This window comes from Terrapene carolina, unplaced genomic scaffold (genome assembly GCF_002925995.2).
Source record: "Terrapene carolina triunguis isolate 2854851 unplaced genomic scaffold, T_m_triunguis-2.0 Scaffold85, whole genome shotgun sequence".
Classification (NCBI taxonomy): domain Eukaryota; kingdom Metazoa; phylum Chordata; order Testudines; family Emydidae; genus Terrapene; species Terrapene triunguis.
Window position 1 is genome coordinate 20,785,852 of NW_020664436.1, and position 20,357 is coordinate 20,806,208.

General features: G+C 42.0%; 1 protein-coding gene across 1 annotated transcript in view; it reads left to right on the forward strand.

Moving 5' to 3' along the window:
• ARID4B (AT-rich interaction domain 4B) overlaps positions 1–20,357 on the forward strand; it is a 138,266-nt gene that overhangs the window by 32,050 nt on the left and 85,859 nt on the right. The window contains exons 3-5 of the mRNA XM_026649674.2: positions 9,260–9,370; positions 16,624–16,689; positions 18,953–19,043. Coding sequence (XP_026505459.1) covers positions 9,260–9,370; positions 16,624–16,689; positions 18,953–19,043 — 268 coding nt within the window. The remainder of the gene's footprint in view (positions 1–9,259; positions 9,371–16,623; positions 16,690–18,952; positions 19,044–20,357) is intronic.

A 20,357-nucleotide genomic window follows, 5' to 3' on the forward strand; every position in this document is an offset into this window, starting at 1 on the left:
CGCCCCCCTACTCTCCCTCCAGGTACCGCCCGACTGAGTCCTGCCTGCGCTCGGGGCCAGGCCGGACTCTCACTCACCCCCTCCCCGCGCTCCCCCTGCGTCTCCGGGGCCTCCCTCCACAAGCGCTGGAGGGAGGAGGAATGGCGTGCTTGGGGAAGAGGTGGGGATGTGGGGAGGGAGTCAATGGGGGAAGGAGGGGGCGGAGTCGCAGCGGGGGCGGGGGGGCGAGTCCTTCCAGGCTCCGGAGCCTTTGCTTGTTTGTCCAGTGTCCCGACCTAACATTGGTCGGGATGCGGGACAAACAAGCAAATATCGGGACAGTCCCAATAAAATCGGGACATCTGGTCACCCTAGGGAAGATCCCTGTTAGCCAAACGCAAAAAGCTCAGCGCCAATGCCCCCCCCCCGCCCTTCCCCCCCACACACACACACCGCTTGGCTAACTGCAGGGAAGGATTTCTTTTCAGCCACAGGCAAACAGCCTAGTAGGAACGGCCACCTCTGTCCCCTTAATTAAATTCCCGTATTTCAACCAGGTTACCATGAACGATATCACTCTCCTGAGGATAACACAGTGAGATAAAGAACGGATATTGCTTGAATGCCAGCAAACACTGGGACCATACGCTGCCAGGCTTTGTCATGCAATGATACCAGATTACTTGCTACTATCATGGCGTGGTAAAGTGTCCTACCATGGAGGATGGACTAAGGCTGCACTTCCCAGAAACCTTCTGCAAAGGCTTTTGGAGTACCTCCAGGAGAGCTTCATGGAGATGTCCCTGGAGGATTTCCGCTCCATCCCCAGACACGTTAACAGACTTTTCCAGTAGCTGTACTGGCCGCGAATGCATCCCAAGTCCTCAGGGCAAATTAATCATTAAAAAATGCTTGCTTTTAAACCATGTTTTATATTTACAAAGGTACACTCACCAGAGGTCCCTTCCATGGCTTCATTGACTGGGATACCGCCCTGGGAGGGTACTTCAGTCAGGCTGAGAAAAAGATCCTGGCTGTTGGGGAGAACGGAGTGCTGTGTGCTCTCCGTAAGCTCGTCATCGTCCTCCTCCTCCTCCTCCTCCTCATCTTCCCCGTCCGCAGAATCCTCAGGCATGGCTAAGAGTACCCCCTCCTCGGAATCAACGGTCAGGGGTGGGGTAGTGGTGGCGGCTCCCCCCCAGAATTGCATGCAGCTCAGCGTAGAAGTGGCATTTCTGTGGCTCTGACCTGTTTGCTTCTTTGGTTTTCTGGTATGCTTGTCTGAGCTCCTTAACTTTCACACGGCACTGTAGTGAGTCCCTATTGTGGCCTCTCTCCATCATGCCTTTGGAGATTTTTTCAAATGTTTTGGCATTTTGTCTTTTGGAACGTAGTTCTGCTAGCACGGAATCTCTCCCCATATAGCGATCAGATCCAGTACCTCTGGTACGGTCCATGCTGGTGCTCTTTTTCGATTCTTGGACTGCATGGTTACCTGTGCTGATGAGCTCTGTGTGGTCACCTGTGCTCTCCACGCTGGGCAAACAGGAAATGAAATTCAAAAGTTCGCGGGGCTTTTCCTGTCTACCTGGCCAGTGCATCCGAGTTCAGATTGCTGTCCAGAGCGGTCACAATGGTGCACTGTGGGATAGCTTCCGGAGGCCAATACCGTCGAATTGCGTCCACACTAACCCTAATTCGAAATGGCAATGTCGATTTTGGCACTACTCCCCTCGTCGGGGAGGAGTACAGAAATCGATTTTAAGAGCCCTTTATGTCAAAGTAAATGGCTTCGTTATGTGGACGGGTGCAGGGTTAATTCGATTTAACGCTGCTAAATTCGACCTAGACTCGTAGTGTAGACCAGGCCAAAGGAAACAACAGTAGAACCTCAGAGTTACGAACTCACCAGTCAACCACACATCTCATTTAGAACTAGAAGTACGCAATCAGGTGGCAGCAGACGCCCTCCCCCCCTCCAAGCCAATACAGTACAGTATTTTGTTAAATGTAAACTACTAAAAATAAAGGGAAAGTTTTTAAAAAAAGATTTGACAAGGTAAGGAAACTGTTTCTGTGCTTGTTTCATTTAAATTAAGATAGTTAAAAGCAGCATTTTTCTTCTGCATAGTAAAGTTTCAAAGCTGTATTAAGTCAATGTTCAGTTGTAAACTTTTTGAAAGAATGACCATAACGTTTTGTTGAGAGTTAGAAACAACCTAGATGTTCCTAACTCTGAGGTTCTACTGTATACAGTGAAATTGAATATGCATCATGTTAGATACAAAGTTCAACAAACTGCATAAATGTAAGTAGTCTGTTCTAGTAATACGTGTTTCCTGAAAAATTTATACTTACAATAACAGGAACAATTAAGTTGATGTCCCTTTTTAGCTACGTTGGATAGTTGTAACTGAGGTTCCCACTAGAGTTACTTGAAGTATAAACAGCAATAGTCAACTATTCAGTGTAGTTTTGTTGACTGAGGCCCTGATCCTGCAGTAAGCTCTGTGGGCAGTTCTCTTGTGTGGAGCTCGCTGCAGTTGTACTTAGCTATGAAAAAACTGAAGAAAGTCTTCCCCTCACAAGCTGGTCTGTCTCAAAACTCTGAAGGCAGTACTTTAAGCCTTGTCCGTTTCTAATGTATGGACGCTTTATGTGGTGACAGTGAGAAGACTGAAAGTTTATTAGGAGAGCAGTAAAATAGTTTGTGTTATGAGGAAGAATTAATCAGATTTGGCCTGTGTGTAAGACAGTTGTAGACAAGTTGGAGTATATTAGGGCAGGTCCACACTACAGTTGATATAACTTACATCACTCAGGGGTGTGAAAAAGCCCCCCCACCCCCCACAGTGACATAAGTTTCACATTGTCCACACTGGCACTATGTCAGCAGGAGAGAGAGACGAGACATAGCTTCCGTTTCTCGCAGAGGTGGAGTAATTATGCTGATAGGAGAGTGCTTTCCCATTGGCATAGTGCGTCTTCACCACAAGCGCTACAGCGGCACTCCTGCGCTGATGTAGCGCACACTTGCCCTTAGAGGTTCAGATGTGAAACCAAATGTAACTTGCAGTAGTGCAAGTAGTAATATTTCTTTATGTGTTGGGTGTTAGAAGTGAAACTGTACTTCAAGTATTGAGCTAGATGTAAGGGGTTAAGATAGAAATCACTGGATTAAATGGTTATTTGGATTTACAAGTGTTATCCAAAAGAAACTTGAACACCTGTTTTTCAGGGGAAATAGCCTTTATCATCACTCTGTTCAATAATCCGTCATCTCAAGCTAATCAGACTCAGTTGCATCACTTCAGCAGCATAGAGTCAAAATAGCTTAATAATTAGCCATCTCTGAAGAGGCAGTGGTTGAGACCGAATAGATCATACTTACATTCTAACAAGTCTCAGTAAAACTAAGTTAAATGCTATAGTCTATCTGAATACCTTAAGCAATCTGCTGCATAAGAAAACATTTAATTTACCAGTAGGGGGTAGAGATCTGAATCTGATGCAAGATGATGGATTCCCTGTAACCTTCAAAATTATTATTCATTTGGACAATTGAAAGATCTGAGTTAGTTGGGGATTGAGTGACTGCTAGAGCTGGAGGCAGGAATTGCACAGTTGACTTTTGCTCCTCTAAGCAAACCTTGCCTCATATCTTGCTGTATTCTCTTGGTTTTGAACCTCTGCTTTCCACTATTCAATTTTTTTTAAATACTCATGGATTGGGGTGGCTAAGGAATGCTAAAATTTGAAGAATAGGTAAATGCAGCAAGTGCCAATCAGCTGCAGCATGGGTGCAACCGACTTAAATTGTGGAGGACATGCAGGGCATAAGAAGGCTTAACACAGGGGTGGGCAAACTACAGCCCGGAGGCCACATCTGGCCCTTCAGACGTTTTAATCCGTCCCTTGAGCTCCCGCTGGGGAGCAGGGTCCGGGGCTTGCCCCACTCCATGCGTACTGTAGCTCCGTGCAGCTCCCGGAAGCAGTGGCGTGTCCCCCTTCCGGCTCCTACACATAGGGGCAGCTAGGGGGCTCTGTATGTTGCCCCCACCCCAAGCGCTGGCTCTGCAGCTCCCATTGGTCGGGAACTGCAGCCAATGGGAGCTGCAGCGGCAGTGCCTGTGGACAGGGCAGCATGCAGAGCCACCTGGCCACACCTCTGCATAGGAGCCAGAGAGGGGACATGTCGCTGCTTCCGGGACCTGCTTGAGGTAAGCGCCACCCGGAGCCTGCACCCCAACCCCCTCCTATGCCCCAATCCCCTGCCCTAGCCCTGATCCCCCTCCTGCCCTCTGAGCCCTTTGGTCCCAGTCCAGAGCACCGTCCTGCACTCCAACCTCTCATCCCCAGCCCCACCCCAGAGCCCGCACCCCCAGCTGGAGCCCCCCCCCACGCCCTGCCCCAGTCCAGAGCCCCCTCCCACACCCTGAACTCCTCATTTCTGGCCCCACCCCACTGCCCTCACCCTCTCATACACCCCAATCCCCAATTTTGTGAGCATTCATGGCCCGCCATACAATTTCCATACCCAGATGTAGCCCTTAGACCAAAAAGTTTGCCCACCCCTGGCTTAACAGGTTCCTCGAAAAGTATTTTAGTTTAAAAAGTTATTGAGGAATGCAGTCTTTTCTGCTTGATTTTGACTTTAGAAGAAAATCAGGCATGTCAAGCTTGGTCTCTCCCCTCCCCCCCCACCCCACACACACACACTTAAACTTCGAGGACCTGTTTGGGGATCTAGGCATATTTGTGAGCCCTTTTCAACAGCTCAACTTTCATTCTTTTGGCTCTTCTGAAATAATTTCACTAAGTTATCCAGTCATACCCTTCCAGGCTAGATAGGACCTGAATTTCTAATGTTAAAAAAACTAAGACTTTCAGACCTCCTTTACATAACAAGTACAAGAATTTCCAAGAGCCCCTCCCCCCCGCGCCTTGCACATTACCTTTAAAGCTGCAGATCCGGCTTTCCTACTGAGCATGTCTGCTACGTTTGTTGGTTTAATGCTTAATCTTGTTTCTGTGTGGCTTGCTCAGAACATCCTATGTGGTGTGTGGGGTACAATGAGGAACACAGATTAGGATATAAATTATATAATTTAGGTGAATATATAAAGCTCTTGGGAATCCTGAATAAAAGGCAGCATACAGAAGTAATAATGACATGCCACAGACTTTAGAGTCATTCAGATTCAATACATACTGCGCAATTTTGCGAGAAGGTACAGTGATGATCTCATCCCACATAGCTAAAGAGAGCTGACCTCATTAACAGTCCCCAAAGAAGCTATGTAAGAACAAAGTATCACTTACTTTTGTTCTTCAAATACTAATTTTTAAGTGTTCCTGTTTGTTCTGAAGTGTTTTCAAACCTTTAGCTCCTCCATCTCATTTGAAAGATCAGAACTACAGTGCTGGATTGATGTCTAACTGTAGGAGAGATGGATTCTTCTATGGCATGGGCATCTAACTGTCAATCCTATGACGCATAATCAGTTTGAAGGCTGAAGCTGAATCACTCCAAAAGTATTGTTGGCTGCCAAAGAAAATTCAGCCACTGAACTGGTAGAAATTGCTAACAGGTCACCTAGAGACAGCTTGTATTTAAGTGGTAAACCAGCTTTAACAGCACTAACTGCCTCCTTATATATACAGGGACTGTTTTCTTCAAATAGACTACATAACAGTTCATTTGAATTTGAGGAACTAGTGAGCTAAGAGAGCAAAGAAGCTAGTCTTCCTATTTCAATTAACGAAGAATTAAGACCTAGATAAAGCTGCAATATTCTAGAAAGCCTAGTGGGTAACACTAATTACAAAAGTATTTTCTTCTTGGTCATTAGTTTCTCATTTTATTTTAAAACTGATCATTGGTTTTGATGCTGGTCAATTTTTCTGCAAAAGAAGCAATGTGTTGAGGATCAAAGAATACCATAGTTGCAAAATTACTCCAGGTTTGTTTATATTGCCTAAATTAGTATCATACATGTCAATCCCACTATGATGATGCACAAGACTGACATAGGAAGTTTTTAACTTGCTGACAGAGCTAGTCCTGCAGTAAATATTCACTCTGCCCTCTTTGGGCCCCTAGAGCAGATTCCTTTCTGAGACAATGTGGAGTGCCTCTTTTAATTAGTCTTCACCCACCTCACTTCCTTGGTTAGTACCATTAGTTTGTATGGCTGAGGTTGATTTTTAAGTTAACCCAGATATGGAAGTGTGGCACTAATGAGCAACAGGAAGAAATACTGTACATTTTAGCACATAGATAATCCCTGAGCTGTTGTGCATTCTCAAGTCCTCGATTAGCAAAATAATCATAAATTCAGTGTTACCTTTCCTACTGTATCCACAAGCACAGATCCAACGGCATATTAAAAGCACAGCTCCAGCAGGCCCTTGGGCCTGTGCTCGATAAGTTACTCTCCACAGGCCATCAGTCATGAAAAGCCTTGCCTGCAGCTTTGCCCATCAATCTCCTTAAGAGGACAAATTTAGTTTAACTACAATCCTTACTTAATCTAATGCAGTCCCTGGATTTCTCGCTGATCCCAGACAGAAAATATAGGTGTTTCCTGCTGCAGCAGCTATACTCTGGTTTCAGTCAGTGAGTTAGAGAAACTTCTGGCAGACAGCTTCCAGTTTCAGGCTCCTCCTATCAGACAGCTCTTCTTAAAGTGACAAAACTTGTAATAGGTCATTTGTCATAACACTTCCCAGGGCTGGTGGCAATTGCATAGCTATTTAATACATTGTTATCATAGAATTTATTTATTTAATGTGATAGTTTTTAATGATCTTTTTATAAGCCCAATATTCCTCAAGTACCTTAGTTTTAACAAACAGACTTTAGAACCATTTCTCTTTTATTTAAAGAGACTTCCATTCTGTCACAGAGGTGCATCAATGTGTACTGCTGTTACTTTGGGAAAGTTGGATTATCAGGTCCATGCTGAGAAAAATAACTCCACATAACTATCTGGTCATAACAGTTGTCAAAAACAGTTATAATTACTTATTGCAGCACACCTAGCATATCTCACACAGAAGTCTTTCCTACATGTGAGGGTGTAAACTGGGAAAGTTCAGCTGAGTTTCTCTTTAATTCTTCTAGCAGGAGTGGGATTCCAAGTGTTTCAGGCTTCACACTGTGGCCCCTGCATTTTACACTGCCCTCTGGAAGGCATGACTCTTGCAGCACCCGTCACTGTGCTGCCACAGCTACTCCTAAGAACACTCACTGGGGTAGAGGTGGAAAGGATTCTGAATGCCATGGGGAAACAGTCTGCAGTAATTTGGGCAAGCTTCCCCTTTGAACTTGAGGGCTGAGGAGAGGGAAGTAGGTCCCCACCAGATTCTGACCTCCACCTATAGCCAATGATTGTAGTGTATTGTTCATTTACTGTGTGGTTATAATTAACTAACATGTTATGTCATATATAATTATTGTATGCTAAATAGAGTTAAACTTTAGGATTATAGAAGTATAAGATTGATCAGTATGTAGAGGGAATAAGCTTATTCCTTAATTAACACCTGGGCACACTACAAAATACAACAGGGTATCAGGCAACAAACCCTTGCTCTTGTTCTAATCAGCACAGGGGACTCTGAGGTTAGGAAGGAAGTGAGTGAGCATGCTGTGGAAGTGGCACTCCTCTCTTCCTCAGTATGTCGAGAACTGCATGGGGGCTTAGGGCCTTAGTTAATGTAAATATGGTGATATTAGTATGCCTCAATAATATTCCTTCAATAGGGTTATTTTACCCAGTGAAGGGAAATGATGCTTACTACAGTTAGTCTTCATTAATTATACATCTGTTGGTCTCTGTAAACAAGTTCAATGTTTATTGGTCAGCAGTGGGTACACAATATTTAATACTTACAGCACTTTCTATGCATAAAGTGCTGTTGTACACATGCTCACTGATCTTCAGCACAAATATTTATCTCAATGGGTGACTATAGGCCTGAATCCCTAACTAACAAAAGCTTTATGCTCTATAGACGGTGAGCTTTCAAGATTGTGAAATAATTAGCCAGCTCACAAGCATGCCAGAAAACTTCTTGTGACTGGTTAAAATGATGTGTCCTACTCTTGTTAAGAGAAGATCTGGGAAAAATTTTTTATTGGTGTCAGTATTGCAGAAACAGGTGATTTTCATAGGAAATCAAGTTTATATAAAGGAAAGGCTTGGAATATGGAGAATAAAGTGTATTGAAAGTATTCATGACACATGCTTGAAATAATGTATCAGTTTAAGAGGAAGTTTTGAGACTAATCAGTGCCATAAAATGTCTATTTTAAATAGTGAGGAGTTTAAGGAATGAATGTTAATTTAGTGAGCATAGTAGGCATTGAACAAAAAGGTATGTTATATCAGAGACCAGATGACGCATTATAAAGTGCCCCTTGAGGTTTTGTAGGTAAGGTTGAATTGACTTTTTCTCTTGAATCAGGGATTCATCCACTTCTGTATAAAGAATTCAGCATATCCTCAAATTATAACACTTACTGAATATATAGAATGTGTTATGTATTTGTGGCTTAAATGCTAAAGGTTCTCTTCTAGCCCCCAGAGCTTCAGTCTGGCTCATTCCCAGCACACTAGGAATTTATATTTTTAAGTTCAGGTTCTTTTCTGGGGATCAGTAGAAAAAAGATCTTTGTACCTCTTGCTCCAAGAAGGTAGATTAGGTATGGTAGTCATATGTTCCCAAGACCTTCCACTGGAATATGTGGAATGGCCATCTAACTGATATAGCAATAGCTGATGTCAGTAGCATGTGTCTGCCTATGTGTGTTCACATTGGATAGGTTCAAGCATGGGTAGTCATGTAGGCTCAGATGAGACCTACAACATTTCCATAAATTAATCTTATTAGTCTGATAATTACCTTTTTAAGTTAGGAAAGTTTGAGGGTTTGAAGAGGCTGTCAACATCGCTATAATCTTTTAAAGGTATCAGTATTTGCAAGAAATTTAAGGGGGTATTTTCTAATTTAGATTTTTACTAATTGCAAAAGAATATTCGCCACACACTTTGGACACACTTGACAAACTTAAAACAGACCAACAGTTGACCTACTGAGAGCACTACCCCAGCAACACCAAGCTTACTACTGCAGGAGGGGGTCCCTGCCCTTCCCCAATTACAGCCATTATGTCTCTGCTATAGCTGTAATGTCAATCATCTTGTGTTTGAGGACTGATAATCATGGAAGTGTTTGGGACATTAAAGGCCCCTTGTGTTCCTCTCTCTTCCAGGCCATTGATGAGCCTCCATATTTGACAGTGGGCACTGATGTGAGTGCTAAATATAGAGGAGCCTTCTGTGAGGCCAAGATCAAGACAGCAAAAAGACTCGTCAAAGTCAAGGTATGTAGTTTTCCTGTTAATTTTTCAGAAAAATTCATGGATATTGTGAATGCCATAACATGCAGATACACTTTACTCATGATACACTCAAGGGGCTTAGTCACATCCATTACTCAACTCCTCTTCCATGCTGACTGGCATTGAAAAAAGGTGCGGCATTAGGGCTCCTGCATGTGCTACCTAACCATCCCTTCAGGAGCATCATGCCTATTTCTCTTCTTCAGGCAGTGTCTTCAGTCGCTCTTCCTGTGATGCTCCTTTATGCCTGCCTCCCACACTGTGGCCCCTAAAGCCACAGGCTGGTTGTACAGCTATAGTCTTAGGACTTGTCTAAGCAAACAGTGTGTGGCAAGTTGGGAAGTAAATGTGCCTCATACTAGCTTGCCAAGCCCTAGAGGTCTGAGTGGACCCTGCTGGTGCTCATTAAAGATTTCCCCGATGTATTTTATCTACTTCCACTGTGAAAGACATGCTTTTACATTGCAACTTGCCATGTACTAACTGTTCATATAGACAAGGCTTAAGATGAGATGTAGTTCATTTTACAAGTATCCTGAGGTAGCCATGTTAGTCTGTATCCACAAAAACAACAAGATGTCCGGTGACACCTTAAAGACTAACAGATTTATTTGGGTATAAATAAAACCCACTTCTTCAGATGCATGGAGTGAAAATTACAGATGCAGGCATTATTATACTGACACATGAAGAGAAGGAGAAGAATGTGTCAGTATAATAATGCCTGCATCTGTAATTTTCACTCCATGCATCTGAAGAAGTGGGTTTTTTACCCACGAAAGCTTATGCCCAAATAAATCTGTTTAGTCTTTAAGGTGCCACCGGACTCCTTGTTGTTCATTTTACAATTATTTTTCCATAGGTTTAAGGCAGTGCTTTTTAGGAACACATGACTTTACCATCTAGCAGACTACTACTGCTTCAGAGAAAGGGGAAGCCTCTTCCATCTTCAGATGAAGCATCTAGTTAACTGTTAAATGCTTTCATATGTGGACAGGAATTCCTTCCTGATCCCTAAGCTGTCCAGTTGATAATTGACGCAATCAGTATAAATCATATACAGTCTATCTGCATGTTGTAGAGGGAATACTCGGTATAGCTTTTAAAGACTATTATAAACTAGTTAAAATACAACTAGAAGTATACAGGGCAACTTCTGGACTTGTCTTGAGCAGTTAAATCTATTATCGATCATCTAAGTTTGTATGTTTGAATAACTGTACCAGGAAAGTGCCTGCTCAAGTTTTCTTATCCATGCCTATGAAAAACCCAGTGGAGAAAGCTAGGAGGGATCAAGAATTAAGGAAAACTCAGTACTGTAATACTATCTGTTGCTAAATTGCATCTGAGCTATTCTGACAAAACACTTTATTGAATAACGAATCTTCAAGAAAATATTTTTCACACTATAGCTCAGCTGAAATCTAGGAGCATAATATTACAGTACTGAGCTTTTCCGTAAGTGCTCTTGATCCCTGCTAGATCCCTCCATTGAGTTGCCTGGTTGGAATAAATGAAACACCAAAGTAAGTTTTCATCGTTGTTGTTGTAGTGAGCACTTGACTGTTTCCTGCTATTACTGACTTGGATTATAAAGTGTTTGACTCCAGTTGCATGACTTAGCTCTGTATAGACAGCCATTGCCTTAGGCTCTCAGCTGGTGTCCGCTATAATGGTAGACAGCTAACACTTATACCAAAATGTAGGATGTGTTTTAAAAAAACTTTAACAAAATATAGTGCTAACAGAACAGTTCACGAAGTTGTTGCAACATGAACAGTTAAGAATTTCTCCTCCAGCTTAGTGAAATCTGTGTTAGGAAACCCCTCCAGCGTCCCTAGGCATTTAATATAATTTGACCTTATTTATGAAAAGTGTGCATTTACAGACTAGCTTAGACATTCTGTAAAAGGAAGCTGCCTTCAGTATGAACAAACAATGAGTGGAAAGTGTAAACTTACACCTTATTAGGGCCGGCTCTAGGCACCAGTGTAGGAAGCAGGTGCTTGGGGCGGCCAATGGAAAGGGGCGGCATGTCTGGGTCTTCGGTGGCAATTCGGCGGCGGGTCCCTCTTGGAGGGAAGGGCCAGCTGCCAAATTGCTGCCGAAGAATGAAGCAGCATGGTAGAGCTGCCACCGATTGCGGCTTTATCTTTTTATTATTTTTTTTTCCTTCGCTGCTTGGGGCGGCAAAAAAGCTGGAGCCAGCCCTGACCTTATTGATCTGTATGAAATGATAGACACCGGAAAGGCAGCGAGGGTGGGATACGGGTGAGACCCACTAGCCTGTGCTATGAAGACCTTCCATAAAAAGTTATCACAAAATGAATTTTATGGCCTGAAGATTACCTGAAGCATCTCCTTGAAGTGGTAGAATAAGTCTTTCTTGCCTCTATCTTGTTTTATTAACATCAGAAAACATCCACCACCTGCCCCAGTTAAAATCTTAATAAAACCATTTTATACAAGAACTACAAGGACATTTTAATATGGATAATGTCAGGTTCACATAGGCTGAGGCAGAATTTAACACAAGGGGCAATAGAGGTGTACTAACTTATCTTTATGGTCCGAACTACCATGATTGTTAGCTTCTTGGGGCAGTGACTGTCTCTTCACTACTCATTTATGCAGTCTAGGACAATAGAGTCCCAGTACCTATTTGGGACTTTTAAGTGCTACAGCAATACAAGAAGTTAAAATAGACCAAAGTAAAACAGTGATGTTCCTAAGTCTATTTTAAGTTTGAGATGTTTAACAAATAAGGAATTTTAAAAGTTCTTTAATCTAACAGTGACCCCTGATTTTCCCAAAAGTTATTCAACTCTTTCTGGCACACTTCTGATTTTTCAAGATTTTCAGCTGACACTTGGGCCATATGGGAATTTTTCATCACCAACTGAGTGCTTCTGAAGTTTTTGGTAGCTTGCTTGCTGCATATTTCCCTACCCCCAGTTGTTTGTAGCCTCTACTCCAGTCTCCTATCACACATAAGGGAGTCATCTTCATTTTACCAGGGAAATCAAAATTATCTTTATAACATGAATTTTAGCTTGCAGAGTCTGTTTAAATGTCATCAGCATGGTCTATTTTACATAATTCATGTAGGAAGAGCAACAGACTTTTCAGGACTAGAAATGACTTACTTGATATATAATAAGTAGTTTTAGCTGTTCTCTTTTCCTCTCCTCCCCATTTAACTTAGTGGTGTATTTCTAGAGGCGGTTGTACGGTCTTGTATAAAAAAAATCCTATATAAAAGGCACAGGAACTTAACATAATTTAAGTTTTTCAGCAAAGAACCATTATTTCTGCATCAACTTCCATTCAACTCAGTAAACTGAATTAAATATTAAAGCAAATAATCAGTTCGGTATTTTTTGTTAGTATTGAAGTCATTTTTAGAATGTCTCACTTTTACACTTCCCCCAAGTCTTACGGGTGCTACAGAATTTTGTAACAGTGCAATCGTATTATAAAAATTGAAGTGGGAGACAGCTGAGATTTGGAGCAGTTTGGACTTCTAAAAGGTGTAGGAGGCAGTGAAGTTTCATGGTTCAGGAAGCAGAGGCTTTTGGAATGGAGATGGTGGCTCATTTCTTCCCCCCTCCCACCAGATAGTGTTGGGCATGTTAGTTTTACCCAGCGAATATGGCAGTTCTCCCCTCTTTACCTTATCCCCAATATAAACTGCTGCACCCAGAGCTAAGCATGTTAGTTGAATGTTTTAGTGATCATTTTTTAAATAGTTATGATATGTAAATAATCTTGATTAGGCTTCAGTTAGTGCCTAATTAAGATGAATAAAGGCAGTTCATACTTTGAGCTATTTTTCCAGCTAGTTCAGTTACAGACTTGACACACCATTGCTCAAGTAATTTCCTTCCCAGCAGTAAAGGCTAGAAACTTAATTTTTTTTTTTAAAGTTAGAGTTTTTTCTTCCAAAATCTCTGGCAAGGGGTGGTTGTTTCTTTAACTAGTTGGTTAGCATTAGACACAAGACCTCCTGCATGTCGAGGTCCTGGACCATTAATTGTTGGTACATCAGCGCTGAATTATAAAAAACCCAAATACAGTGTTATGTATACAGATAACTTCATGACTATCTTCCTTCACTTACCCTTTTGTAAGTAGGATACAACAGTTCTTCCTGGTGAACGTGGTGTTTCTAGTGCAGAGGTGGGAAAACTACGGCCCGTGGGCCACATCCGGCCTGCGGGACAGTCCTGCCCGGCCCCTGAGCTCCCAGCCAGGGAGGCTACCCCCTGGCTCCTCCCCTGCTGTTCCCCCTCCCCCGCAGTCACGCTGCCGTGCGGGGAGCACTCTGGCCCGCCGCTCGTGCCAGACTGCGCGGCTTGCGCCTGCCCACCTCCCAGGCTTTCCAATAAGCCAGTCCTGCCACTCTGAGCGGCATGGTAAGGGGGCGGGGAGCTTGTGGATAAGGGGTAGAGGGTTCTGGGGGGCAGTCAGGGGACAGGGAGCAGGGGGCGGTTGGATAGGGGGTGGAGATTCTGGGGGGGCGGTCAGGGTACGGGGGTATTGGATAGGCATGGGAGTCCCAGGGGGCCTATCGGGGGCGGGGGTGTGGATAGGGGTCGGGGCAGTCAGAGGACAGGGAACAGGGGGCGTTGGATGGGTTGGGGGCTCTGAGGGGAGCAGTCAGGGGGCGGGAAGTGGGAGGGGGCAGATAGGGGGCAGGGGCCAGGCTGTTTGGGGAGGCACAGCCTTCCCTTCCCGGCCCTCCATAACGTTTCACAACCCCGATGTGGCCCTCGGGCCAAAAAGTTTGCCCACCCCTGTTCTAGTTTGTAAGAACTGTCCAGATACCTGCTTTGTCTGGAACTACAGTCCTAAACAGCCACACCTGAAACTAGACCACTTGCATGTTGAAGTACAGGGGATCCATCCTATCATTCGTACTTGTACAGAAACCATAATACCTGCGTTTCTCCAAGCTTTATAAATATGGGTTAAGAATTAGTCTTTAAGAAAGCTACTTGTGTCAGAATATTTCCATCTTACACAAAGTGCAGTGGGTATGTGTGACGGGGTTTGAGGGTGTAAATCCAGGCCAGTAAGAGGTTGTATCACCACTTGCTGTGCTACTCTTTGTGCCTCTCAGTGCTTTGCTGCTATAGCTCCCAGCCTGGGATGTTCATAACCAGCCTACAGGCATGCAGATCACAGCTCGAGTGTCTGTGTGCTAGACAGCCCTGGTTCAGCAGCTCTGACCCCAGCAGCCTGTCTACAGTCCCACTTTGGCTTCCACCAGCCTTGGTTACAACTGCAAGGTGACCCCCCCCCCCCCCCGACCCAGATTTCCCCAAAATCATGTGCTCTGCAATGTCCAACCCTCTCCCGAACAGTTTAGAGGAACAAATGAACCATATTATTTCTCTGAAGACACAAAAGCATATCACTGCTCAATAACTTAATTGGGGTAAATACGCCCCTTCATTTAAATAGTGCACTGAGTTGGTTTATAGTAAAAATAAAATTTATTAACAACAGGACATAGGTTAAGTGATGCCAAGTAAAAAAGAATAAAGTTAGAAAGGATTACAACCCCCCAAAAAGTGAAAACATACACCTAAAAGTCTGAAACTTAATCTGCGTGCTGCCTCCGCCCAGAGCACTGGCTTCACATCTCCTATCGGCTGGGAACCACAGCCAATGGGAGCTGCAGGGGCGGTGCCTGCAGGCGGAGGCAGTGTGCAGAGCTGCCTGGCCACACCTCCACCTAGGAGCTGAGTGAGGGGGATGTCGCTGCTTCTGGGGAGTCCCCCAGGTAAGCGCCGCTTAGAGCTTGCCTCACCCCATCCCATACCCCAACCCCCTCCACACCCAAATTCTGCTGCTGGGGTGGAGGGGGCGCAGTGGCCAGAGACTGCTGCTGCAAAAGTCACGGAGGTCACGGAAAGTCACAGAATCCATGACTTCCATGACCTCCGTGACAAACTCACAGCCTTATTCATAACTCTTAATACCCACAGCGTACATACATTACACAAGAATACTAATGATCAGTGAGTTATTAGTTTTTAAATGATACTTCAAGACATATTTTGTACAAAGATTATTACAATTGTATGTATGGTGTGAATACAGGGGTGCTTAGTGTCAAGGTGCCAGTCCAGTGACACTCAGCATGAAGATTCAGAATGCAAAGTAGTTTTATTCACCTGAACTATACATTTCTGGGCTCCATAAAGTCTATTTAAATGTTTTAGGGTTTTCAGTTTAGTAAACTGCACTACTCATGATTTCCTACCCACCAAAAAAAAAAATTAACTCTAGCTTACCTAAGTATTTTCCCCCTGAGCAACATATGAATGCATGCATAGAATAAAGCATTGTTGCCTTACACCCAAACAGTCCTCCAAGAAGTTTGCATGGTATTTACCTTTAACAGGACAATGACAACTTAACACTCCTCTGAAAGTTTACCTAGGCTTTGTCTACACTACACAGCTTTTAGCGTAAAAGTTGGGCAGTGTAAATGCTGTTTGTCAGCACTTTTGCCGACAAAATAATTCCACCCCCTACAAGCGGGGTTCGCGTTGTCAACAGGAGAGTGCTGCTGGCAGCAAAACTTTTGTCTTTCGGGTGGGGCTTTTTTTAAGTGGCAGTGTAGGCAAAGCCTGACTGTTAAAAGTAACACTTAAGATCACCAACTGAGAGGCTAGAGAATTCTGTTCAGCTTGTACATTTGACAGCATGTTGTCTATAGCCACTTTTACCACTTCCCTGCAGAGTTTCCTCTGTTTTACATGTATCTTTCACTCAACAATGGGGAGAGAAACAAAACAAAAGTGAGATTGTAGAACCATAAACTGAGGCCAGGAGTACAATCTGAAGCTGTTTTTTTAAAGTTATAAATTTAAATAGAACCATTGGTTTAAGGACTATGTTTTGGGTCTAAATATGTTGACTTTATCCTTTTATTTGACTGATCAACCATTTTAGATGGCACCAGTTAAAATCTTTATGCAAAGTTTGTTTGTTTTTACAGCGTTTCTTTGCATCAAGGTCACTTGCAAAATAACTTCTTGGAAGTGTTTAAAGTTATCTTGTAAAACAAAAATATCTGAGTGACAGAGCTTCAGCAAATTGAACAGCTACAGGAGGCTGGTTGAATGCAAGATGAGAATTAGAGAAAAAGGAGTGCTTACGCTTTCATGTACTTACGCTGCTCAACTGTATCAAGTGATTGTTAGTTGAATTATATTTTCTAGGTAACATTTAGACATGATTCTTCAACAGTGGAAGTGCAGGATGACCACATAAAGGGCCCATTAAAGGTAATACATTTTTTGAATTTCAGTAGAATTCAAAGTCATTTATCAAAATGTGTTGATAGTTATGTCTATCTAAGGTTACACTTTTTTCTTTTTTGGGAATACTGATTAGCAAGGTAGAAGTCTTTCTATAGGGATGAGAATTTAAAGAGTTTTTAAATATGTAGGGTATGATATGGAAATCTGTGGCTGGTCTGAACATACAGTCCTGCCATGACATAAGCCCGTTCCATTGCCCATTGCAAAGAGCGAAACCCAGCACTGCCAGTGTAGAGTGACAAGGTATAAAGGTCATTTGTTTAGCAGATTCCCTGCTTACCACAAGGACAAGATTAACAAGAAACTAGCCATCACCCTGAATATTAAGTAGTTTTAGCCGATTCATTTAAGATTTCTACCCTGCTACCAGGGGAGAAAACAAAGCTGGTTCCTCAGTTTAAGTGCTTGGTCACAAATCTTTTTTGACCAGCTTGCAGATGTTTTGGTGCAAATCACACACCCAATTTCCATTTTTATGTGGGCTCCTTAAGAACATGAGGGATGTCCCTGTTTCCCTGGAAAAATCTTAAAGCCACACCTATTAGTTCCCCATTTTATTTTCTACCAGATCAAGAGATGTTAAATTGATAAGTCGATGTTAAATTGATAAGTCAATGTTAAATTGATTTTAGTATTCACAGGCATTTGCACTAGTTTAAACCTGTCCTTACAGATTTTAGAATCTATATCAACTTTGTTTAGTTCAGCGCTAAATGCTCTCTAATTATGAAAGTAAATCATGTTTATTCACAATTTTTAATAGGGTTGGGTCCTGCCAGCATGGCGAGAACTAAGACTGACATGCTTATGCCGTAACTTTTGTTGAAGCTTTGTGCATATATACTGAGCCAGAATTGAGAATTGGCATGTCACAAGGCTTGAAGGTTTTTAAACATTGAAAAAGTCTCCGATATCATTCAGAGGCTGGATGTCAGCAAACTAGCCAGCTTTCTGGCTAAAGATGATGCAGAAACAATCAATCAAACTGCTTACCAAGGATCATATACTGGTCACCAACCTTGCAAGAGGAACCAGGCCAGTAATCCTAGGTGAACATGACACATTGATCAGTTGAATTTTTAAAAACTGAACAGTGCAACAAGACACTCTAAGGGCTTCCACACTACAGGCAAGGAATTTTAAAGAAATAGGTCTTGTTGACTATTTTACTGAGTTAGTTTACTCAATTGTTACTAGAAGTAAAGACTTTTATAGTAGTGGGAGAATTAACTTATGTTTTAGGGATGGGACTTTTGTAAGAAGTATAACTATGACCACTTGCCAAAGTTTAAGTACAGGAATTTGTCAAAATATAAAATACACATTAGTCACATTCTTTCAACTTTAATATTTCAGTGTAAACCGTTTATATGGACTTCAGGTTTCAAATACCAATTCAGGAAATCAGATAATCTTCCTCTTGAAGCCTTTAGTGACAGCTTTTTTAAAAGAAGATCCTACTGGCTCAGATTTTCCAGTTAAGTGTAGTTTGATGAAAGGAAAACTGCTTCTTACCTCTACCTCATAGGGCCTACACCTCCCTCTCTGTGTTCAACAAAACACAGAAGCAGATAGGATAGTAAAGGGAAAAATAAAAGTGGACAGAAGGCATGAGTAGTAGAGGAACAGTATTGAAGAAAGCTGCAAAGCAAAAATGGTTGACATGATTTGTCTTTTGCAAAGACTAGTGGGGAGAATAGGCTTATAGTGCTCTCGGTCTCTTAATCTTCATATTGCCTCCTTCCTCTGGAGGTGAAGGGGATGTGAGCACTCAGTGCATAACTGATAGGCTTTTGTGCTTGAAGCTAAGAAGTTTGATTGGTTCTGGTTTTAGTCACTGTTGCTTTGGAAAAAACTCAGCTGGATGATTTGAACTGGCAAGCTGTTCTACAAGAGAATGACATAACTCAAAACAGTTCTTATTCCCCACTTGCTGGCAGCAAAGAATGAACCATATTCAGTTATCTGGATTGGTTTGGAAAAATAAAGTAACAAATTTACAAATATAATTTTGAGCGAAGGTAAAAGGTAAAGTACATTTAACTGCGCTAAACTAGAAATTCAGTGCACCTGAGGAACACAAGGTTGGACCTGTTCTAAGCAAAGTATTTTTAGCATCTTACCCTAATTAAGATTTGCTGATTTAAAATATTTTTTACAGTCCTAATTCAGATGAATTCTCTGTTTGAAAGTTTTCAAAAGTTAAGTAGCTTTTATATTATTTTAGGTAGGATCTGTTGTAGAAGTAAAGAATCCAGATGGAACTTACCAGGAAGCTATCATCAACAAATTAACAGATGCAAGTTGGTATACTGTAGGTAAGAGAAATGGATAACTATGTCCTCAAACTGGAAAGTACACATCAGAAGAACATCACCACTTATCCAAAGATTAGCAACACTCGATCTGTTTTAAATTTGAGAAAATGCCTTTGGGCTATAAATGTATATCAAGAATATTCTCGGTGGGAAGTACTTAATAAAAACAAGATTTTGTATCTGTAGAAGCAGTTGCTTAACAGTGTTCCCTGTGCTGCACACTTTTGTCGAGATGATTTGGTACTAGCATATGGACAGGCTTAAGTTCACACTTTATGTACTGCAGGTAGTCCCATTTGAAGTCGATGGAACTATGTAAAGTTAAGCACATGCATAAATCTTTACAGGATTAGCACCATATAGAAAATTACATACTTGAGTACTTTTAAATAGCAAATAGGTAAACACTAGACCAGTAGATAAAGTTATTCAAAGTTGAGTTGTCTCATATTTAAAGAGATTCACTCTCAAAAATGAGTTTTCTAACAAGATATACATGCTTTATTAGTCTAGAAAAGCAGTTTTCAAACTGTGGTACATATAGGTTGGTTTAATCAGAATAAGAATCCAGTCTAACTACACTGATAAATTGTGAAGGTGGTACACCAAATATTTTAGTTTTAGATGTGGTATATTAGGTCCTTGCTTGAGAACTATTGGTCTGGACTCTAGAATAATATGCTATATTGTACCTGCTTTAGAGGGTAGTTAGAAATAACTCATGGTGATTTTAAGTATTACAACAACTGCAGTAACAGTTTACAGTACTTATTTTCCCCTAGTTTAGAACAAAGATAAAAGCTATCATAGCTCCTTTTAAATAAGCACATAACAATGTTGACTCTTCCTTTAGTTTTTTCCATTATCTAATCAAGTCCTAAAACATTTTTTTCGATGACTTAGTCCAAATGCCCTAGCAAAGCTTGCTTTCTGTATGCCCAGTTCAGATGGCCCTCGCTTTTCAGTGCTGTTTCCATGGCACGTCAACCAGTCTATGAGAGGTAGAAGGGTAGAGTACATGTAAAACTAGTTTTTCAGGTCTCAGGAACCAATACTCTCCTTAACACAGCCCTAAATATGGGAAAATTAAAAAGCACCAATTAAGGGTTTTTTAATTTTTTTATTATTATTATTATTTATTACTACAGTAACTCCTCGCTTAACGTTGTAGTTATGTTCCTGAAAAATGCGACTTTAAGTGAAACGATGTTAAGTGAATCCAATTTCCCCATAAGAATTAACGTGAATGGGGGGGGTTAGGTTCCAGGGAAATTTTTTTCACCAGATAAAAGACTATATATATATATATATATA